This window comes from Notothenia rossii (genome assembly GCF_949606895.1).
Source record: "Notothenia rossii genome assembly, chromosome: 2".
Classification (NCBI taxonomy): domain Eukaryota; kingdom Metazoa; phylum Chordata; class Actinopteri; order Perciformes; family Nototheniidae; genus Notothenia; species Notothenia rossii.
This window is the reverse complement of record NC_136904.1, coordinates 78,660,998-78,686,057: the sequence shown is the minus strand read 5'-3', so window position 1 is coordinate 78,686,057 and position 25,060 is coordinate 78,660,998. Positions and strand designations below refer to the sequence as shown.

Here is a 25,060-nt window from a genome sequence, read left to right as displayed (position 1 = left end):
GGGAAGCAGGATGCATGTTCTCATCGAGGGTTCATTAACAGGCTTCACTGTTGTGGTAATGAAACTCCAGCTGCTAATGGGCACCGGCTGGATTGTTTGCTTGGCAGGAAGAGAGCCAAGACAGCTCCGTGGAGCCGGTCTGTTCCTGGTGTACCCCTCCTCCTCCTCCTCCTCCTCCTCCTCCTCCTCCTCCTCCTCCTCCTCCTCCTCCTCCTCCTCCTCCTCCTCCTCCATCCTTCTTCCGCTCCTCCTCTTTCCCTCTTCATTTCTTCCATCCCTGCACCACACAGCTGCAATTTCACACCTGCTCATAAACTTCCTCCGGCAGCAGATAATGATGTTGTTTTCTTTTTGCCTTCCTTTGCTGTACCGTTACTGGAATAACCAAAAGTGGTTCCAGGTACTTCTCTACATTTTCCATATCTCCAGGGTAGTGTAAGACGTAGACTAGGAATAACCAGATTGTATAGCTGAACTGGTATAAAGTTGGGTCACATTTAAGTTTAAAACCAGTGTTGCTCTCACAGATAAAGCAATGTACGGTCCGTTTGAATTGGACCAATTAAAAACTTGGTTGAATTAGAGTAGTTAATGAGAAACATTATAGCAATGGTGCTGAAGGTTTCATCATTCCTGCATGGCATTTTATCCACTGAAAAACTACAAGACAACACTTTACCAAGCTTATTTACCTTCCTATGAAATCAGCACATTGAGATTGTCAGCCTTGGTAGAAAGCCTATTGCTCAACTATCAATTTGCAGAGCTTTCATGGTCTGACTCTCCTTTAGTTGTTTAATCGTACACACAGGCTTCTAATTAGGACTGTTATGCATCACGTTAGCAGAACATTTTGATTATTTATTAAAACTGCACAGGACTTCTGCAGAGTTTATAAAAGAGTTGTCACAAATTACATTTCCTTGTTCATATAACTTTAATCCAGGGACCCGGCACATTATTTATTTTCACTAATTACTATTAACGCATTAAAGACTTTCTAGCTAATAAAGCTTATTAGTCATCTTGTTGCTTTAGTTTTTAATGAATTTCATGCTAATTCAGGACCGTTGCAGTGGTTTGCTCAAGTGCTCCACTGTTCCTGTGACACATTTTTTAACCATGCAAACACTCTTTAAATTCGGCAATTACGAATGTTATGTACTGAGTTGAACATTTTCAGTTAAAAAACTAAACTCCCTTATGGACAAAAAAAACATTGTGGTGACTACACACCTCTTTGGAATTTCTGTCCTGCAATATCTTCACTAATTATTGACCTACAAAACACTGATACTGATATGTCTCTGTGAGAGAGTTAAAAAAAAGTGTACACACGTGTTTGTGTGACTAACCTAATCTCTGATCACTGTGAAACCAGCAGGTCTGGCTTTTTTGTTCAGCCCCCCACCAGGTTATCTTGAGAGACAGGTTGACCACTTGCAGTCAGAAGTGCCCACTGCTGATAGGATTTTAAATCAAGAAACCATAGCAGCCCTCTTTCATGATTTCCTTTCAGGAATGCGTGACTGCTTGAGAAACCGATAAACCCCACATTGACCTCTGTCTTTGCTTCTCTTTTTTGCGTTTTCTTATTAGGTATGAAATGGATTGGAAAGTCTTTGCCGATTGTGCGATGAAATAATCAATTATACATGGGACACGCAAATGTGGTTTTTGACCTGGGGAGGATTGCTGTTTTCTTATGTGTCTCATATTGAAGAAACTGTTATGACAGAGGAACTAGAGAATTTCTTCTTTTTTTTTTCTTTTGTTTTTAGCCTTTATTGAACCAGGTGAAAGCCCCTTGAGATAAAAAGATCTTTTTTTCAAGGGTGACCTGCACTATTACCCAGGGACACAGTTCCGACACTAGGATATGGAGGGATGGTGGTGTGATTTATGATTTGCACCAATATGTGAGGTCATTGTATACCATGCTTGAGAATGTGCTTGGTACAATGCCACCAGTTTAAAATGTGTGTATCATCTTATATTATTGTGGTATTTTCTTTTCTATATGCTGAAAGACACTTCCATAATGACTTAACGCGTAAAGCTAATTGGTAAACACACTCAATACTGCCGAGCACCAGTATGTTCTCATTAGTGACGGTGGCAAGACTAGACAAACAAAACAGTTGGATGAGCAGCAGTCATCACATTAATATTGACAATGTCATATTGAAGTCAATGGCTGCTCAATAAAGCTTTTGATGCGATCAAATCAACGTAGGAGTGGTGACCCAGAGAATAGAGACAGAGACTGAAATGAAGATGATTAGATCAACAACCATGCTGGAGAACTTTGCTGGAAAGCGAAAAAGCAGCATGTGTTGTTCCTTCAATACCAAAGCTGAACACTTTAAGGGGCCCTATTATGCTTTTAGGGGTTTTCGCTTTCCTGTAGTGTGATATCTAGATTTTTGTACATTGAAATGGTCTGCAAAGGCTAATTCTGGGATTTTCTCTCCTACACACTCCCTCTTACACGAAACGCCTCCATTGGACTCCTTTGTTTACTTCCTTAACATAGTGACATCACTCCGTAACACTTAGTCTCTATTGGTTCACGCTCCAACACATTGAACATGATAGGCTAAGGGGCGGGACATCTCTAAGCAGTTGACCAATCACAACAGAGACAGCCAGCTAACCAATCAGAGCAGACTGTGGTGCAGCACAGGCAGTATGAGAAAAATAAAGAGCTTTTTGAACATTAAAGCATGTGAACATGTCACACAGTAAAGGCACAAAGTACAACTATGAAACCAAAAATGTAGCATAGTAGGGCCCGGTTATCAACCGAAAGATAAGACTGGCCAATGCATGAGACTGAGATTGTTTTCAGTGGCTTTCAGGAATGAACATTAATATAAACTATAATTAGAATTTCCATTATTCACCTCACGTGAGCTAGATTTACCTAATTTAGTACCGCTTGTCATGTTTACAGTGATGAAAAAGGTATTTCACTGTCATTGCTGTTCAAAGATGGGAAAATAGTTGGATGAATAGGCGAAGATAACATTCATAAAAGAACCAGATTAACCTTTAAGCTTTAATAGACAATAGCCCTGTTGTTTCATGTGTACCAACAGACTGAATAGTGAGCCACACAGTCTCAATCCATTCAGAAGGGGTTGACAGGCTAAAGCCAAAGAGATGTAACTCATAAAGCCGCGGTTCAACCACAAGCTTAACTCACATTTCTCCACCAACTGCATCTAGTTTGTTTTTATTTATAAATGCACGAACAAAGAACACTGTCAAATATGTTGCACTTTCAAAGGGAAAGTTTGGTGTCTAGCAGTTTCAGTGAAAAATCTCATTTGTGTTGTTGGTACAGTGTATTGATTTGCAGGGAGACCATTGGCTCAAGAATGTGATATTGATGTGGCCCATGAGCCTCAGTGTTGGTGCTATGTGCGTCACATATGTCAGACTTCCTGTCTGTTGTTGTGTATTTATGTCAGATGCCTAGAGGTCTATCACAGCCTGAGCTCAGCTAAAGAGCTACCGACTGAACCTCAGTCAGGTAGGTTTAAGTGGTTATAAAGAACCAGTGATGAACATAGAATTGTGTAGAAACACTCAACACTTGGGATTTGTTTCTACAGTACATGGTATAATATTAAAGCCAGAGGAAGTACAAAAACAGATGTATTTCATTGATCTTTAGGAGCTAAAGGTTTCAACTCTGTTGCTATTGCTTCTCTTCTTCTCTTTAACTTCTACCTTTTATATTTTCCATAACATCAAGTTGAGGATATAAAAATCTCAGAAAGTCTCACGGTGTGATACCACATCGTTTTTATTCTTCACAATTCCATAACATGTGCGCTTTTAGGATCACGCCATGCCTTTGACAAACACTGAAAAGAAAAACATTACTGTATTTTATTGTACAGTAGCCATAAATGTGTGATGTGTAAGGTGCGCCTTTAAAAAAAAAACCTGGGACCAGTTCCCATTTTCTGCACCTGTCTACTAAAAGTTGATGAAGCATGCAATTTGCTGTTGTGTACTACAGTAGTTACTATCGAGTAAAAAACATGAGCCAACATAGTTGATATCTGTCCACAGTAGAACGAAAGTAAACTTTGAAAACAATCTCAGTTATTATACTTACCTTATGTTACATAAAAGTGATTTCAGTTAGTCGCTCACAAGTTCTTAAATCTTTTATAACTGAAAAATAAGTAAGGCAAGGCCAAACAACCACCAACATTCAACGCTTACATTCAAAACATTGTCAAAGCCACAGAAAAAAAGACATTTTTTAAAATGACATGTACATGCTCTTCGTTACTAATCTTTGTGCTGGATGTGGTAGATGAGAATTGACACTTGAATAATTATAGCACTCTTTAAGCCTTAAGAAGATGTGTGTTATAATCCAGTGACCCTGAGCTATAAGATTGTCTGTATTGAGGCCTCAGCAGTGTCTTTGCACCCCCAATCCTTAAAGTCTCCTCTGAAGCATATACATGGGCAGGGTCTCATTCGCTGTAAAGAACAGAATTTGAATGCATGGTCCTTTTTACTGCACTGTATTTGTAATTGAGAAAATATGATGCAACTACAGTAGTATAATGTTAACATTCAGTGCTACACAGACAAAAGCTTCATTTCTTTCAGTGTAAAAACCTTTAGGCCTATTTTTGTCATTGCTATGTTACCTTTAGGGCCTATACAGTATTACAGTTTCTTTAGAGCTTCTCCTAGAGGCGTTGCTATGGTCTGTAGTCGTTGCCAACATAAAACATATATTGACATTAGAAACCAGGCAACCCTGTGAGCAGATGTGTCAAAGGGTAACATCAATATGCACAAGGTATAACTATGTGCTGGTCAGACATTCCTACCGTATAACTATCTTGTCTAACACATTATCTGCTTGTTGAAAGACTTGGGCCAATGACTTACATGTGCGATACCATAATGGCTTATACCGTTTTGCAGAGAAGCCTTTGATGAATTGCTGCCATGATTTATTCTTCCTTCACAGACTGCACTTGAAATTATAGTAGACTAGCTGCATGCATTTTTAATCATGACCATGATCAATTAAGTGATGAATTAGTTCTCAACCCTTGTGCAATCTCCTCTTTATATCCAATGATTAGACATGAATTGTATTTCCATATAAAAGATTGCTACTGTCCAATGATAAGACACCAGTCCAGATATTGAAACTGCGAGTAAAGCTTCTATAATCGCTGTGATGCGTTGGTTCTGCCGTTTCATTCAGCTGGAGAATGTGTGTGTGTGTGTGTGTGTGTGTGTGTGTGTGTGTGTGTGTGTGTGTGTGTGTGTGTGTGTGTGTGTGTGTGTGTGTGTGTGTGTGTGTGTGTGTGTGTGTGTGTGTGTGTGTGTGTGTGTGTGTGTGTGTGTGTGTGTGTGTGTGTGTGTGTGTGTGTGTGTGTGTGTGTGTGTGTGTGTGTGTGTGTGTGTGTGTGTGTGTGTGTGTGTGTGTGTGTGTGTGTGTGTGTGTGTGTGTGGGCGGGATTTGCTTGTATTTGATCAGATTGACTGCCAACATTATTAATAACTGTGGATGAAAGGGGGTAAAGGAGAAAAATGAAGGAGAGAGAGGAGGGAAAGGTGCTGACAGAGAGCTGTATACTAAGCTTCTGTACCTTGGACATCGGCCCCCCCCCCCCCCCCCCCTCTTTTTCTCTCTGTTTTTGGTTTGTTCTGTTAACTCTCAGGGAATGCTGGGACTCTTCTTTAATTAATAAGCCAAATCCAGCAACGCATACATCATCTAATTTTGTCTTGTGTTTTTTGTGAGAGTTTGAAAAAAATGCACCACATTTGTTTACAATACGTATAAACAGAAAAACAGATAGTGGTCTTTGCCTTTTTGTTGGCACCCCAACCTTGAAATTGCTATCTAAACAAAGTGAGATAGCCCATGTCCACTCATTAATATTCAGAGGCTCCATGAGTGAGAGCTGTAAACAACCAGAAAGCCCTGGAATTGGCACTCGAGGCACACACACACACACACACACACACACACACACACACACACACACACACACACACACACACACACACACACACACACACACACACACACACACACACACACACACACACACACACACACACACACACACACACACACACACACACATATACATAGCCCCCACCTTACTTTCTCTCTTTTTCTCTCACTACTTTGCGCTTCATTCTGTCCGATCTGCACCACATCAGCAGCAGCTGGAGAGAGCAGCATAGCCTTTCAGAGCAGAGCCGAGGAGGGCAGGGCAGCCGAGTGGCCCAGTGTGGCCCATCCAGTGGAGAGAGGGAATCTGCCCGCTAACGTTGATCACTCATCTCCCCCTCTGTCTCTCCCCCTCTCTAGAGCTGCAAACAGAGAAACAAGCAGGCTCCACCTCCCCTGCCACTCAGGAACTGATGACAAGGCTGGGCTTTTTACTAGGAGAAGGGATCCCGGTTACGGCACGCATACCTATGGACGACAAGAATGAAAAGAAGGTATTTCAATTTCTCCCCCCCCACACCAACTCCCTCCCTCTTCCACCAGCAGCTGCTGCCACTGCTGCAGCACACAGATAGAGAGAGAGAGGACGAGGGAGTTGTGACAGTGTAACAGAAGAATGGATTTTTTTGTTGCAGCTTGATTCATTTCCCCCCCCCCCCCTTGTGCGTTATCCTTGAGGATTTAAGAGGCACCTCTGGAACATTTTAATTTTTTTGGCACAACAAAGAACGGTAACTGTCAGACTGTTTTGTTTGAGATCTTAAAAATGTTATAGAAAGTAAATGTGTATTTAAAATGGGATGCATGTGGTTTTATAGTCTCTCCTGTGTGATGTAGTGGTCTCCCAGTAACTTGAGTGCTGTTCAGAGGCTCTTGAGAATGTAACAAGAGTATCTGAGCCCGGACCAGAAATAGAGTTATGTTAGGTCTGAGCCTCAGTTTGTTTGGTTCTACTAATTAAACTGTGCGAAGAGCAGACCAGAGCACACAGCGCTTCCCTCATCCATCCTGTATCTTCGACATGTTTTGAAACTGAGCCACAAATCCTTGAAATGTAAAAGAGATGTAGAAAGTATTTTATGAATCATGTTCATTTGTTAAGATGAAGCAAGTTACTTTCATTTGTGTGCATATAGGTGTGTGTTTTCAGAGCTCAGTTGGGGAGGAGCACTTTATTGTCATCTGCCAGCAATTCTCTTCTCTTCCATGCTGCTGTTTTACAACAACTCTTAAACCCAGCATGTTGTTTTTAGTTCTGCCCGAATAGTAAATTATTAAATGTCAGTGAGCTGTTGGGCTCCTACTGTGATTTGTTAGGTGGTTCTGGGTGCAGCCCTAGGCTGGTAATTGCCAAACGAAAACTACTGGCATGCTGTTGCAAAAAACAACAGATGGGAATAAGGACATAGAGAATATTAACATTCCACAAGTTGTTAATGATTCAGAAAGTCATGTTGCATCCTTCTAATTCTGCTGTGTGTATCCATTGCCTCTGCAAAACATGGAGACCTTTAAACAGCAACAGCATTGATGAGTGTTAATATGTATTGAGTTAAGACAAGTTAAAGAAGAATAGATTTTTTGCTACAGGAATACTGCAGTAATGTTTTAAGGAGAACAGAGAATGCTCTCTTAACAAACTCTTAAAAACACTCCATAACTAGAGTAAGTAAAGAATGGAAAAGTGTAGCGCAGGTTCAAACCCCACTGCAGTCAGCATGTCGTTGTGTCCCTGGGCAAGACACTTCACCCCAAATTGCTCCTGTGGGGATTGTCCACAGTACTGAGTATGTACAGTAAGTCGCTTTGGATAAAAGCGTCTAACAAGTGACATGTAATGAATGATTCAAAGATGTTATTGCAATAACAATTTGCAGTATGTGAAAGAGGCTTTCAAACAATTAAGCAATGTTTTAGGCTCAGGTATTATCTTGGAAATGGTTTGTTTTGGTTTGCAGAGATTTTAATTGGAGGGCATGTTTGTTTGAGGCAATGCAAAGCCTTGTAATAAGTGGTGCTCGAGAAGCCAACTATGGGTGAGAGTCCCTCAGGCAACAAAGTGTGTGTGTGTGTGTGTGTGTGTGTGTGTGTGTGTGTGTGTGTGTGTGTGTGTGTGTGTGTGTGTGTGTGTGTGTGTGTGTGTGTGTGTGTGTGTGTGTGTGTGTGTGTGTGTGTGTGTGTGTGTGTGTGTGTGTGTGTGTGTGAAACTGAGTAAAGGCTTGGCCCTTCTTACAGGGGGACGAGGATGACCTTCTTTAGCCGCAGTATATTGTATGCAATCAGAATACAGTTAAGGATGACAGAGAAACAAGAGACACTAGCTTAATTTGGTCTCCTATGGTTGTCAGTTTGCTCTAACAAAGCATTAGCTGCTTTATGGTCGTCAGACAGGCTTGCCGGTATGCATGAGGAAGGTATCTTTTGTGTCACAACGATGGATACTGATTCTCTTGTGAAATTCTCTTCAGGCTTTTCTAGTTTCCTCCAGACATATGAGTGTGTAATTTCCAAGCCTCGCTCCATTTACATAGCCCATGCCCTTCGACTTGTGTGTCATGCTCACACATGAAAAGCTTGTTTATTTCTGAGGGATCGTATACATTGCTTTCGCATGATCCAGAACTTAAATCAAATCATTTTTTATAGTTTTCTCTTTTCTCCTTCCAAATAAGGTCGGCACATATTTTTGGTTGTATTTATTGCTGTTCATGTGGAGAAAATGTGAACATGATGCCAGCTGACAGTTTATAATGGGTTGACTTCATACTTCATTGACATGTTTGATGAGTAGAGCACATTCTTGGTGTACCTTAACCCTTTATTTTATCCTTCTTCTCCCTCAGTGCTCTATAACTAGCCAGGGTATCAGCCCCTGCTCCACTCTGACTAGCAGCACGGCGTCTCCCTGCACTGACAGCCCATGTTCCACGCTCAACAGCACGACCAGCCGCCCCCCCCTCAGCCGCTCCAGCCCCTGTGGGACCATCACTAGTCCCAGCTCCACACTTGAGAGCAAAGACAGTGGCATCATAGGTAAGAAATAACTAACTCTTTAACGTGTATGGTGTTGGAAAAACTGGAACTAGTACCAATGTCCTTACTTTGAGGTATCCCGTTCTTGACTAAATGTAGCAATAAAGACAGATCATTTATTAGAAAGTCCCAGTTTTGTTTGATTCGTGTTCGACACACCCTTGCTTTAAGTTTTAATCTTTTGATTGCGGTAATGTGCAGATTGAGACGAACATGTGCCAAAGACGCAGTGAAACTGATTTGTAGCTAGAAAGCATGGTTGTATACAATGAATGATTTAAAATAATTGCATGAAATCAGCTTTGGAAATGTTTTATAGGGTAGCAATGCATCCAACTCCTTTGTCAGGTCATAAAGATACTCACGCACAATGTGTTAGTGTGAGCGGCACTGATTGTAAATATGCATTTGTTTAAAAGAGACATTTGTCAGACCTATAAGCTTTCAGCTTAGACTCAGCCAAATGTAAACCGGGGATAGGAATATATAGGTGAACATATGCGATTGCGCTGTATATGTACTGCACTCGAGGCAACTGTACAGTATGATGCAAAACTGAAGCATATAGCAGACATAGTATATATATTTGAAACCCATATAACATGATGTAGAATGTTTGTCAAACTAATTTTGCTGCTGTTTAAAACCAACTGTTGCCGATATATTCAGTAACTACACTAGGAATGCCAGTGATGAGCCAGGTCAGATCCAGTAAGAAACCAGGCACAGGGAATCAATAGTTGACTTAGGAACGTGAGGAACCCACCTTAGGCCACGTTTACACGGAGAAGAAACGGGTTGTATTCGCTACAGTTCTCTATCCTATGGACGGTTCGTCCACACGAGGCCGTAACGGAACCGCGGAAACGGAGCCCTCAAACGAAACGCTCTGGGGGGCCAAACGGCTCCGTGTGTACGTCCTGACCTATACGATCATTTCCTGATAACGATGACGCCATAGCCCCGTCTCTCCCCACCTCTGCTGCTCACCCCCGCGTCATTGCTGATGTGTTTCGCCAACAATACAATAACAACAATGGCGGATCACAGGGTTGCTTTCGTGCTCCTGACCATGCTACAGATTTTAGGGCAAAATCTACAGCTCCTCTACCACAGCCATCAGCAAAAAGTGGACATGGAGAACTACATGAACTACATGTTGCTAAATCCACCGCGGAGAATAAACAGAAGGGCAACCAGGCAACCATGCTCGGAGGGTCTTCTTCATTGCTTTCGTTGTATTTTGTGGCGGAACTACAGCGCCACTTACAGGACCGGCATATGTACTACAGCGTCTCCAGCGGGTAGAGCGGTCACGTGTGGACGGACATGTTTCTCGAGACGATTCCGTGTGGAGTAATCTTTTATTCTTTTTTGGCATTTATCCTGCACAATACAACTGAGAGTTTTCCATGACACTCTTCCATTACTCTCTGTGATTCAGTTAAACAATTATGCTTCATGTCACTAATTCATCCTTTGGTTAAACCCAGTGGATATCTTTGTTGGAATGATTAGAATTTGAGTCAGGTTGTATTCAGCCTTAACCATGTGCCAGTTATTTTGTTTAGAGCTGTGAGAGAGCATTGCAGTGACAGTTTGACGTTATATTATATCTGTAGTAATAGCTCTGTAAGACATCTGGGTATTTACACAAGCTGGCAGAAATACAATGTTGTCTATTGATGTATTAATCCACCTGCTGTTTCTTCTCACAAACCTTCCGGTTTGATCCTGCGGCTTTCCTTTGTTGAACTTAAATCATTTCCAAATACGGAAAAAGTTAATATCCTTGTAGGATTTCAAACATGTTATGCCTATTTGGGTAACCGTTTGACATGACTGTTCTGCAGTAAAAAGCAATGAGAGCCAAAGCTGGATAAAACATAACAATCCGGAATTATTAGTAATGCAGAGACTGAGTCAGTCAGTCTCATGAGACATGAGTCAGTCTGTCTCTTCCCCCAGAGCAATATCATAGCTAGCTTCTAAAACATGTATGGAAGCTATGATACAGTATCTTCCAGCATGGAGACCAGGATTTGACATCACGTTGCATGTTGTGTGATAAACAATATCTTGTTGTAAAGCTACTGCAGAATCTTTTTTTTTTTGTGAAAGAATGACACAATGTGACATTGGCCAACCTCCCACCCATCGGCCTTAATAAGACATTTAGCAGACATGGAAGAGAACAAAGCTTTGTTGTGTCCACAAGTCAGATTCCAGCCAACAATTCATGTTCCCAGTTCTTTGAAGTTTGACTGACACAGATTCCAAAACCACATTAATTTGGCTTTGTACTTCGTTAAAAGCTGCTTTGTGGAATTTGAGCGATTTTGCGAAGTCTTAACGTGCCTGAAGAAAGATCCCTGTAGCAGTGAGCATAACCAGCTCTTAGTTTGGTAAAATTATAAGCTTTCCACACAGTTTTAATAAATAAATATATATTCTTTGAGACAAGTAAGCAATCCCTGTATACTCTTATCATCAGGATGACTGTTAATTAGGGTTGCAAAGGGGCGGAACATTTCCGGTACATTTCCGGAAAGTTTCCATGGGAAGTTAAGCTGGGGAATTTTGTAAATATTCGATGCAAAATTAAACCAAAAACATGACATTTCAACAGAACAGAACAAGTTTAAATGATTTTATTGAACAATTATTTGTTTAATTGAAGAACAAAAACACGAATTTTGAGTTAAATATTACTCACCCCCCCAACCCCACTCATTAAAAAATGAACAAAAATGCACCCCCATCCAAAAATCCCCACAAAGTCCCATTCAAAATGTTAAATGAAAAGAGCCCTTCTCCCTCCAAAAAGTCCCATTAAACATGCACATCTTCCTTCAAACAATCCTCTGCATTTTTGCTAAAGCCTTACAGTCAATGGGCTCTTCCTGGGCCTCATCAACATCCAACTCTGAGTCTTCCTCTGCAGTGTCACTGTCCAGCCTTGTTGAGAATGGCTCTGTGTCAGGCTCAAAGAGCCTTAGGTTTGCCCGAATTCCAACCAGTTGCGAACCTTTGTGTGGTCTCAATAGCCATGCAGTAAGCAGTTTGCTATGGCATGGATATTCAATTGTACTTGAATGGCATCTGTTTGTTTTAGTCAAGATTATGCTAAAATGTACTTTCCCCAATGTTACGTCCCCGCTAGGGATGAGGAAGTGCTACACACACCAGTTGGAATCGGTAATAGTTGTAAGTAGTTTTATTATAAAACAGTGTGAAACAAAATGGCAGGCATGAAGCCAGGAACAAACAAAAAGGGCACAGGTTGATAACTAACCAAACAAAAGGAGGACTCTAAAAACTGAGTCTACTTACATACAAAGAAATAGGTACTAACAAACTAAATAACAACAAAACAACCCTTACTATTAAAGTGGTACAGACTAACAAAGGGAGGCTGTAAGAAAACACAGCAAATAATACTAAACTAATCTAAGCACATCTAATCACAACAATACTAACAAACACAGACCACACGAGTTAACCACTGTTAACAGATTTGTGGAGCAACTAGTGAGAGGTGTCTGTTCACTCAACAGAGCTTCCAGAGTGATGATTGTTCCCAGTCATCTCCAGCAGGTGTGCGCCTTCTGTGCGCTGCGATTGGAGTGTGTTGGGCCCGGCGTGCTCCAATCACAATCTTCAGGGGGCGGACCAGGAGATTGCAGCCAATGACGTCAGGGCAACCGCACAGCTCATTTGCACATAACACAGATTAACACAGTTAAGAGGACCAGGAAGGCAGCAGCCTTAACACCCATCTATATTTAAGTTCCCTTTGAAGAGCCAACCTTCAATTTTGAAAATTCCCAGTTTATTCCCTTTAATTCCCATGGAAAGTTTCCATCTTTGAAAATTCCCGGGATTTTGCAACCCTACTGTTAATACAATCCTCACTGCAGGGCTGGATGTGACTGTTGTCATGAATGACTTGTATTTGCCCAGGTAAACAGCAAAGGATACAACATGATATGTTGTGTTAATGAGTGATGATGCAACATGCTGCATTCTGAAATCCAGATTAGGAGTGTGTGATGCAAACGCAGCCAGCTGGCCGATCAGATCCAGGCCTCTGACCGCACTGATGTTTCTGCATCCAGCTGCAGCTCTGTGGGCCTCCACTCATCCTTTAGGATTGTTAGTTGATGGTTAGGTTGGCCTGAGGGAGGATTAAAGGATTTGTTATCATGTTAGTAAATATCTGTTTGAACTCAAAAATACTGAAGGCAGTATTCTACCACTAGTTCTTCACTCTACTCTTAAATATGTTTTAGTGTGAATTTTGTGTTATAGTTCGGTAGTCTTACAGTGGTTCCTTCAAAAGATAATTGGTGAAAAAAATCAAAGGACATTCAAGGTTTCTAGGCTCAGGAAATTTGTTCTAAAAGTCTTTCCAGTTTTCATTACTGTCTCCATTAGTATGACGTCAGGTGGTGAAGAGTTTAAAGAAGGACAATGAGAAAAAGCAGGGCTTTATTCAAAGTTAAAAGCTCCATTACAGAGATTAGAGATGAAGGCAGATAAATGTTCATAACCTACAAAGAGCATCTTACCTCCCTCGCTCGCTCTAATTGCCTGCACTGTTTTATCTCCCCTCAGCCACCATCACCAGTTCTTCTGAGAATGATGACCGCAGTGGCTCCAGCCTGGAGTGGAGTAAAGATGGCAGCCTGAGAGGCAGCGGGCGCCATGGCCTGGCCCAGAGTGTGCGGGCTGACACCTGCTCTCCTGTGGCCGAGGAAGACTCCAACAGCGCCACATCCACACCCGCAGACACCCCCTCCAGGACAGACCAGAAGCAGTCCAACACAGCCGCAGGGGCACAGAAGCCTCCAAGTCGCTCACCTGAGGGACCATTTCCATACTCATCGCAGACCACTTCTTCCCTCATGATGCCTAGGCCCAACTCTGTTGCAGGTACTGAAAGCCTTTGTGATTTTGTTTTTTAAGAGGTAGATTAGGGGTGTCAAACATTCGGGAAAGCAGGGTGTCAGAAGGCCCACCAGAGGGTCAAATCCGGCCAGCGTGATGACTTTTCAAAGTGTAAAAATGACAGAGAAGACATTAACTGCAGTTTTCCCAACTTTAATGTATTTTGTATATATACATTTACCAGGCAGGGGTATAACTTAACCTTCTTCCTTTATAGTTCCAGCTTTAGTGTGTAACTACGGTTCAAGTGGTCAGGATAACTACACAGATGTGGAAATGAATGTAAAATAGATACATTTGTAAAAAATGTAAGAAAGTTTAACAATTTTGAGTTTTTTTATAGGTTATTATGCTATGATTTAACTGGTCCAGCCCACTTGAGATCAAATGTGGCTGTATGTGGACTAAACTCAGCTTGACACCCCTGAGGTAAAGGAATGTGTGTGTATACCTTTCCTCATTGACTCTTGCGTTCATTTAGCATTACATGACACATTTAAGGCAAACATTCTTCTTGTAGCCTAGCAACATTTGTTATTCTGACAGGAATTCTGACAGGAATTCTCTGACTGTGCTTGGGTGTCTCTCTTTATCCCATTGTCAGTCAGTTCAAGTTTGTTATGCTATGATACGACCTGTGCCTGAGGCTGACAAGTGTGCTGTCATTTGTAGTCCAAGCAAAGGGACAGGACACACACAGAGAGAAGCATCTGTAGACCTAGAGAGAATGAGCCTTTCTCTCAGAAGCCGGGTTGCGCTTTACAACAAGGAGTGGGGTATCAAGGCAGAAGTTTGGGATTAGGCAGCTGCAGTTGTGTGCGGTGCTTGGGCGGACCAGAGCACAAACCACTGTCTAGCTGATCTGTTCTGCATTCCTGCCCTGGAAGCTCCGTGTTATGGCTCAGCTCGCCGTATCCACACAGCTGTCACAGTTGTTGATATCCCTCCGCAGCTCCTCACTTTCCCCCCTTCTCCATTCCTACATCTCCCCCACACGACCTCCCGCTGTTATTGCTGCTTTTGACCTTGGCCCTGATGTAACTCACGCAGCAATGTTTTACATCTCCCTCTAAAACGAAAGACCAAAGGCTGGTTGAGAAGATTCAAAGACTAAGTGTAATCAAGCCCTCACCATATGCCATGGTTGAGGTGGTATTTGAGAACCATCATTTTGAGCTGTGTTATATAGCCTACCATTAGGATTCACTAAAAACAGTTGTTGGATTTTATGTGTTGGTGAACTGTGAAATCACCAGCCATGAAGTCTGCAGCTCTACCTTCAATCTGGGGATGTGTTGTGAACGTGCTTACTGCTGGGCTACTAGAAATAAAAGCATAATAAATGTAAAGGACATGAGTTTGCTTGTTATAGAAGCTGTAGACTAGAACATGAATATTGTGTGAATGGTGCACCTAAGGAAAAAAGCACTTTTCAAAAGAGGTGATAAACCATTTGTATAGCAGATTAACCTTTTCACACTGCATTGTACAAGCACACTATTTCATTGACGAGGTGAAATCACAGGAAATTGCAAAGTGAAAAAAACAACCTTAAAGATTGAGATTTAAAAAGCATTTAAAACTAACTGACTGTTTGCTTCAGTAGGACAGTTTCAAAGAGTGTTTTCCTCGTTTCACCTGGACGCCGCAGCTGCCAATGTGTTGCAGATCAAATGCTTATAATGCTCCTGCGGAATATGCCTCCCCTGGGTTTGACCTTGTTACGAAACAGTAACTATTCACTCAGGTCTTTTACTTATATAGTTTTTCTCTTTTTCTATCTCAGTTTTTGGTGACAATTTGCTGAGGTTCCTGTTTGTGAACTTTTGTGAATCGCCTTGGAAAAAAGCACGAGTCAAATAAATGTAATGCGATTTAAAGACACCGTTTTTTTTTTGTTTAAGATTGGCCTTGCAGTGTTCTCTATCTATTGGTAAGATGAAGTGGGAATAAGAGATCGAAGCAGAATAAATGATTGATGGTCAGTGGGTAACCTTCACTCAGACACAGAATTCATGCCATAGCTCAAAATGCACTTTTTACTGCTATTGCACAAAACTTGGATAATGTTTCTCCAACCTATAATTGAATAAGAGCATTTATTGCAGACATACAGTAAGTGGCACATACACGGCCATTTGCATTTCAGTGGCTCTATTGTTCCATGAGACCATGCCCCTTCGATATCTCATCATTATTTTGCAGAGGACATAAACCTTAACGGCACAGACACACTGGCTCATAAACCTAGCAGACCAGGACATATTTGCCTGTTTATGTGTGTGAGTGCCAGTGTGCTCGCCTCCCAAGTGTTTATTGGCTGATGTCATAGTTATACACCGTTGTCCTTTAGGGTCCTGCGGAATTCACACCTCAGATTTGACGCTGTGCCACAGAGCCCTGAGAAAAATACATCAAGGGCACGGTGAGAGACATCCTCATTTATGGCCCAAACCAATCTGCGTTGGTGTCATGGTGTGCCAGGGACAGTGCTTATTTTTCACTTGGTGCTCAAGGAAAATGTATTCTACAAAAAAATGCTTACAAAGAAACAAATAATAAAGCAGGAAGGAGCAGAAAGGGTTAAATCCTATTGTCCAAAAGAAATCTATTCATTATTAGTGCATTCACTCCGTGTTCCTGCAACTGCTTTCTATTGCTTTGTTCTGTATGCCAGCATATTAGATAATGAGAAGTTGTCTGCTGTGGCTATACCTCTACTTTATCCAAAGATGTTAAGTTAGGGTAATGCAGAACTTTAAATGATAGCAGATCATTTATCCCCCCAATGCCTTAATGCTGGGGGTTGAATAACATGTCACACTCTCAGATTTGTATTCAGTAAACGTTCATGCAATACTCATAGATTGAGAGTCAGTATCTGAGACCATTGAAATCTGCATTAAAACGGTACACAGTCTAGTTCATAGGAGGTCACGTATCTCTGGGTCCTATTGACAAGTAAAAGTAAGATGGCCTCTAAGAGTGAAAGGAGATCTCGGTACCAACGACCATGATTATTGCAAGGTGTGCGCACAGTGTGAAGAACTTTGACATCTTAAGGTTCCTTCCTCCAGTTAAAGTTGTGTGTCATCTCTTGAGGCATCCTGTTGGCATTCAAGTGGACTTACAACATGCTGAAGCAATAACGACGTATCTCATCTTGGATCTCATAATGCTCCCTAACAGAGCGGTATATATACAGTATGTTCCTCTTTCGATTAACTAAAGCATTGAAATATACAAAGCCACATTTTCTTACAGGCAAAGTGGATTTTGTCCATGTGTCTCATGCCAATCAACAAGTGTATGTCTGTGCCGCTAGAATGTTAGCAATGTATGAGGAAGGAATGTCGGCATATTGCTTAGAAGTGTCATTTGCACCGCCTTGGTGAACACACATACTGTGGCGAGCTGTCCCTGGGCTGCTGTGGGAACTCAAGCTGCACCGTGAAGAGCGTGCATGTGCCGTGGCAAGTTGCACAAATGTTGGCTTGCACCACCTGTCACCACCAACAGGGCTGAATTCTGACGTCTCTTTACGAGCAGTTGGTAATTGCATCATTAGTCGGTAGTCTAAGGAATCATCTTAGCCACCTTTCTTCATAGGAACATTTTTCTTTCACCTCGCAAGGCAGCATTAAAAAGCTGTCACAACGGCAACGCCAACAGCCACCACAGACATTTATCATCCACTTAATATTAAAATGTACCCGGTTAAAGATTATTATGATTCTAACTGTGTAAGCAGCCCTACTTTGTGGATAATTTTGTTTTTCTCATTTTATCGCAGTAAATACTCACTTAACATTTAACTTCCGTTCTTAATGTACTTTTCTTTCTGCAGCTCAGAACTAAAACCCTGCTGGGGAAGCAGGAAACAAACAAATCACATGTTTTGCTAAAGATGAGTGGCTTTCTTAACATTAATTCAATTTGATACACAATAAGTTATTGAATTTATTTTTAATGTAACTTGTAATTGCTTCCACAACCTGAACAACAAATTAACAACATACACTTTTGTCGTCCACACTGAGACATTCAACTGTCAGATTTTGCAGCACAGAAATTGTTTTCATTTATGTAAAAACACACAGTTTGCTTCTTTAAAATGGTTGTCAGGATTGCCCTTATTGTGTCTGGCGCTCAATGCCACCCTTACTCTTAATTGTATTCAGGTAATACGTTTTTGAGACATTTGTAATTTTTTACGATTACAGAGTCAAAGGTCCATATTTAATGTGGCCGCTGGTATTTCCTGGTTTTGTAATCTTAGCTTGAGCTGCTTGTAGTCGGGTTGCTCAGACACGGTGGTTGACTCAGGGCCATTGGAGCTCAGGAGTAGTGCTGTAGTGCATCAGCGCTGTGATGTTATTCCAAAAAGATTTGTGGTCTGAGCCATGTGGAGGTACAGTACTTACTTGTTTCTAATCCAAAGTCCTCTGCTCTTCTGGCAAAACTCACGCTCTGTTATAATGGATCCAAGATCCTTCTTTAGAATGGGTCTTGAACTAAGTCCTTGGACAATTTTCAAGCAACTTCAAGGATATGTTGTTCCTTCATCAAAACCTTGGAGAACAGTGACATGGTAAGGTTTGAGAGCCATCTGTATTTTATTGGAAAGACTGAAGTCATCTCTACCTCATCTACAATCTGTAGATGACTCAATGATGTTTGCAAATGATGTTCAATGATGTTTGCAAAGGTCAGACAGTCTTTTTCTTGAAAAAAAATCATGTCTGTCAGTACTGCAGCTTTTAAATTAAACAAGGTATAGTCTCTGTAGTACTGGAGTAGGGAGGCATGATTTTACATTTTTTACGGATATGTAAAAAACTAATGTACTCGAGACAATTTTGTCTCGTGAAATGTCTGGCCTGTGAAGCTGTTTTTATCAATCTTGTGTGATGTCTTCAGGTAGCCATACTATACTCCTCTGCCTCTGGTTTTGATAAAGATTTAAAGAATGCAAAAAATGACAGCTCATTCATATTGTCTAGCTCTCTTAAAAGGTCACAGTGACATCTGTTAAAATGTCTACTCTCAGATAACTGTGTATGCCTCTATGTCACAGCAGGAGCAAAACAAAAACCTATCCTGGGATCAATCTGCTTTTTTTTCCAAAGCCATTTAAAATGCTGCTCAGTGGCACTCCATTGACAAGGGACAATGTGTAAGCTCACTCCTCTCTGCCACCACTGAGCCATCTGGCTATGTTTGACTGACAGCACCCCGCTATTGACAATGATGTAATCGATGTAAAGCTACTAAGTAACTGTTTTGACAGGATGCCTATTTTAAATATCCACGGTCTCTATTCTTCTTAGCTGTGGTTCTTGTTGGAATAGTTAGCAAAGGTATAGACTGGCTTGTATATACTCTCTGTATTGTGCTTTTAACCTTGTGGCAGTTTTTTGTTTTTTCGTAAGATTATGCTTTTAGCCACGCTCGCGGTCTGTCTATATGTGTGTCAGGTTGATTGGCAGATACACCACTTTGTTCCAGCCTGAAATATATCGATCACACTTGGATGAAATGCCATGGACGTTTAAACTGATATTTATGAAATGTTCAACCTTAGGATAAAATCAATACCATAACTTGTATGTTCATCAGATCGAAATGTGTCCAATAGATTGGTTTATAACTGTATATCTGCTAATCAATAAGATGGTTAACTTGGTGAAATTGATACATGGGAAACATACAGTTAGCATTATTAGCAGTGTCATTGTGTATTAAGTTAAGATTTCTCAGGTAGCTTGTACGTTTTGTCTGTGCACAAGTCAGCACGTTTCACCATTGAGCAGGTTGTTTCATGTCATAGATGGTTGAGTTGCAGTTGGTTTAGTTCCAACATTGGGGTCTGCCAAACCTAGTGAAGGTTGTAAGGTTATCCCAGGACAATAAAGAAAGCCCCCTGTACGCGTGGCACTGAAAAAATGTTTCATAATCAAAGGACTGCACTGAAAGTTTGATATCAGAATAAAAAATGAACCTTTAATATGTTAACTTTTGCAGTCTAACATTGCAGCTAGGGGTTTTTAAAAAAAAGTTTCCATGGTAACACGTCAAATTTGTATTCAGGCCACTTTTCACTTAGTCTTCTTAAGCTAAAGCCATAATGACTTAACAGGTCAGAGAAGGGCTTGAGGGCTGATGTTAAAGTATTTAACAAAGACAATTCACCAACCCCTCCTGATATCTCTAACAGGGATGGGTGGATGTTAATTGAGTATTTTTACCATTTGTTTCTCTTTATCATGTTACTTTGCCAGTTTTATGACATCAAAATGTTCAGGATCATAGGTGCCATCTTTTACACAGCACATGATCTAATATCTGCTTAATGTGTGATTATTGTATACCATGACGTATCGATATTAAGATTATGCTTAAATCATTATCACGTTATAATGGAAGTTGTCCCCGTCGCCCTGACACCTATTGAAGTGGGTTTCAGACTGTTATCTGTGTTATAGCAACCAAATATTTTTGCCTTACATTTTATAGAGAATTTGCAGAGGTTCCATCCTTACTCAAAACATTGTATTTTAGTTTTACACACACAATGTCACACAGGTTAAATTGATCTCCTTCATCTTGAAAAGGCAAGAAGGTGGACATTGTGATAGGAATACTGACTGTTTCCTTTGGTAAAGAGAAAAGTGGAGTTAAGTCAGAGAAAAAAGGGGGGCAGTGGTTAAAGCAGGGGGGCTGCTCTGTTCTGTCATGGGAACTCTGCACTGAAGTTTTCCAAGGGCAGAGCTGCCTAAGGAAAAAATCATTTTCATCAGAATGCTGTCTGACACATTTGTACGGCTTCAAAGTCACTGCCAGCACGCACACACTTCAAGGTATCATATGTTCGTTTTTTCAATGAGTGGAGACGTGCCAGAGTAGGAAGGAATAAGGAGTCTAAGGGTAGACAAGGGGGGGTTGGAAGGATTTGAAAGCTACCGGTGGGAATTCTCTGCCCTGAAAGACTTGAAGATATGATTTAACAAAAAGGAAAATGGTTATGGTGCAGAATGCTTTATCACAGACAGAAGTGGAGGAGTGTGTGCATTTGAAGAACTCCAGCAAATCAAACTGAGCTTTGCCTTCTGTTGAAGCTTATTGTTATCAGGAGCAAAAATATGTGCCTGGTACCTGGAGCTTCATTATTGTTTTTTCCACTCCAGAAGTAGTAAAGAAATCGGAGAAGAAAAAAAAGAGAGACCTCTTCATGTGGTTCACATGTCAGTATTGGGCTTTAGTGGTCATTTATTCTCTCTCCTCTTCTGTTCATATATCTTCTTTACCGCCTCCCACCACAGTATCCTTGCCATATTCTTTCCTTTACATATTTATAAATATATCTAGGGTTTTTTCTACCACCATTTCACATGCCTTTCTCTTGTGTCCTTATGCCCCTCTCCAGCCACTGATTAATCCTACAGTAGCTGCACATCACACATTGTAATCAGCCACTGGAAACTACATCTCTTAGTTTTCCATTTCCACTTCCTTTTATTCACTCCTCCTTTCCACTCCTGCTTGCTTATCATTTATTTTGTGGTTGTGAGACTGCACATGCATGCAGCACATAGACATAGGTGTAAGTGTTAAGGGAGCATGACACTCTTTCGCAAAGCATTGCACTAATTTAGCAAGTGCCTGATTCTATGGATGCTGTGAGTGGCTGAGCGCTGAAGAGGGGGCAGCCAAGTCCTCTGCTCGGCAGCTGAATGCTGCCAGTGTGCCTGCATGGATGCACAGGGGCAGAGGAATCGCTTTGTGTGCCCTCACTGAGCTCATCAACTCCGAGCACTCTCCAGGGATAAAGGTGAGGGTCTGCGCCCTGCCTACTTGTCCGTATGCCTGCCCAAGTATATTCCTCTCCTTGGACTTGGGGAGGGCTTTGAGAAAAACCACTGTCCTTCATGGCTCTGCTGTTGGATGTAAGTCGTTTCTCAGTTTAGCTTTAGAATCCAGTGAGGTGCTGTGTTGCCCTGCACTCACTGAAATGTTATAGTACATGCTTGCCTTACCTAGTTTGTTGTAGCTTCAATTCTGTCCATTATGGTTCATTTCGAATGCTTCATCCACTGCAGTAAAAGCAACACGAGGGCCTTCCTTTATTCCAGTCAGGCTCGCATTGATGGCAGCTTCTTCAGTGACTCTGTTGTCAGCAGACGGGTTTTTAATAAGTGGGACATTCCAGAGAGTAAGTTAGCGACTAAGTGAGGGGGGAGAGGGAGTGAAAAGAAGAGATGAGTGTTTGGACATACTCTCCCAGCTGAGGCTGATAAAGGAGAGAGCAGAGGCTTTGAGTCTGCTCTTCAACAGGGCCAAGAGAGCATGGATCACCATGGTGATATAATTGTTGGAACAGTGAATTGGTAGAGAAACCTTGATGCACAGTGCACATCTTTATTATCTTTCAAGACCATGTCTGATACATCAGGCACGAAGTTTGATGGTTGTGTAACTCTGCCTCATCAAGTAGTTTATCTATAGACGTCAGTTTTGGTATATACTTTACATACAACTACAAAAAATACAACAAAAGCATGACTTCAACAACATTTTGAGGGTCTTTGTTTTAAGTTGTTGAAAGCTTAACCTATAGTATAATGATTAATCTTCTCCAAATTAATCATAACTTTCAAATCATTTCGGATAGTGTGCATGTGAAGCTGACCATTGAGCGGCCCGACCAAGCACGGAGGCACAGGCAGAACGTCCAAATACAACCCGGTGTGGGCATTTATTACTCATTGTGGTACATGACACAGCCTCAATATTACTGTCTCATGTGAACACAGTCACCGGCAGTAACAAGGATCTCCCACACACCCAGACTAACAGGAAAACAGAACCTAAATACACACAGGACTAATCAAACCAACAAGACACAGGTGAGGATATAGGAGAAACACAGGGCACCAGGTGAACACAATCACCAGTAACAGACAAGACAGAAGGGGGAACACTTTTCAAACTAAAACAGGAAACAGAGACAGATAAACTAAAACATAGACAGATTGTGACAAGTAGATGCATGAATTACATATATTCACATGCTTCCTGTGCAATGTTTTAGCGTGGAACCAATTAATATGCTTCGCCAATAATGAAGCTATATCCTACGTAACGGAGGCCGAGATCTACGGCCCCAGAGATCACCTACGTTACAGTGCATCACATCGCTAATATTGTTGTCTGTTCTACACCATTACGTTTAAATGTCCCAAAATAGTTTAAAGGGAACCTATCACGCAAAATGCGCTTTGTGATGTCTTTTATACATAAATATGTGTCCCCGCTGCGTCGGGGAACTCACGCAGCGTCAGAAAATAAAACCCTCGCTCTTTTCCTACGTACCCAAATATTTTAAAAACGGGTGTACAACGAGCGGATACAGATTTCCACCCGAACTGACGTGTCCATCCGAGGTGACGTCGGCGGACCCACAGAAAGTTGCTATCAGAAACAATGCCTGACGTGTTTTGGACGTAATCTCGTCTTTGTTTACATTAGCAAGCCTCGCTAACACTCAGAGCTAACCTGTACTGTAGAGCACACGTGTTTAAAAAGCAGGTCATAAAAAAAGAACTCACCTTGTGATAAACCTGCAAGAGAAAAAGCATTTGAGCTCCATACTGTTTCAGAAATAATCCTTGACGTGGTTTAAACAGGATGGCGTTTTATCACAACCGAATTTAACTTTATCTCCAGTAGAATTCTGATCAGGCATTAGCGCCGCCTCCTCTTCTTTTCTTTTTTTCAAGCTAAGGACCCAAAATCTGCGTTTCCCTAACAGGGCTGCAAAAGAGGGGTTTGAGCAATATGAGGCATGGCTCGAATCATCAGATCCTCCTTCGCACTCTCCAAGAACTTGGAGTTTCAGGCATTGCACTTTCCCTCCTCACCTCATACCTCAAAGACCGCACCTACAGGGTAACTTGGAGAGGGTCGGAGTCCGACCCTTGTCAATTAACTACAGGGGTCCCTCAGGGCTCTGTTCTTGGTCGCCTTCTCTTCTCCTTGTACACAAACTCGCTCGGATCAGTCATTAGCCCGCATGGTTTTTCATACCACTGCTGCGCTGACGACACCCAATTAATTCTGTCCTTTCCCCGCTCAGAGACCCAGGTCATCGCACGCATCTCTGCTTGTCTAGCAGACATCTCTCAGTGGATGTCTGCTCACCACCTCAAGCTCAACCTTGACAAGACTGAAATGCTTTTCTTTCCGGGAAAAGATTGTCCCACTCTTGACCTAACCATCAACATCGGCACCTCTGTTGTTTCCCCGACTCAGACTGCAAGAAATCTGGGTGTGACCCTAGATAACAACCTGTCCTTCACTGAAAACATAGCTGCTACAACCCGCTGCTGCAGATACACGCTTTACAACATCAGGAGAATACGTCCCCTCCTGACCCAGAAAGCAACTCAGGTTCTGGTCCAGACTTTTGTCATCTCACGCCTAAACTACTGCAACTCCCTCCTGGCTGGTCTACCTGCATGTGCCATCCGACCTCAGCAGCTCATCCAGAATGCAGCGGCTCGTCTGGTCTTCAACCTTCCTAAATTCTCCCACACCACGCCGCTCCTCCGCTCCCTTCACTGGCTTCCAGTAACTGCTAGAATCCATTTCAAGACACTGGTACTTGCATACCATGCTTCGAATGGATCTGGCCCTTCCTACATCCAGGACATGGTTAAACCGTACACCCCAGCACGTGCACTCCGCTCTGCATCAGTCAAACAGCTCGCTGCACCCGCACTGCGAGGGGGACCCAAGTTCCAATCAGCAAAAACTCGTGGGTTTGCTATCCTGGCTCCAAAATGGTGGAATGAGCTCCCCATTGAAATCAGTACAGCAGAAAGCTTACACATCTTCCGGCGCAGACTGAAAACTCATCTCTTTCGACTCCACTTCGAGCGATAGAATTATTAACAAAGCACTTATATACTAATAAAGGACTGGCTTATCTAAAGCCAGTTGAGTAGCTCTTGAAATGTTTTAGCTCTATGAAACCTGATGTGCTTATATGATTCTGTTTTC

The 25,060-nt window shown here is 41.8% G+C and overlaps 1 protein-coding gene across 1 annotated transcript in view; it reads left to right on the top strand.

Moving 5' to 3' along the window:
* The window catches only part of tanc1b (tetratricopeptide repeat, ankyrin repeat and coiled-coil containing 1b), a 100,307-nt gene that overhangs the window by 45,612 nt on the left and 29,635 nt on the right, over positions 1-25,060 (top strand). The window contains 3 exon segments of the mRNA XM_079667177.1: positions 6,377-6,510; positions 8,860-9,049; positions 13,667-13,984. Coding sequence (XP_079523303.1) covers positions 6,377-6,510; positions 8,860-9,049; positions 13,667-13,984 — 642 coding nt within the window.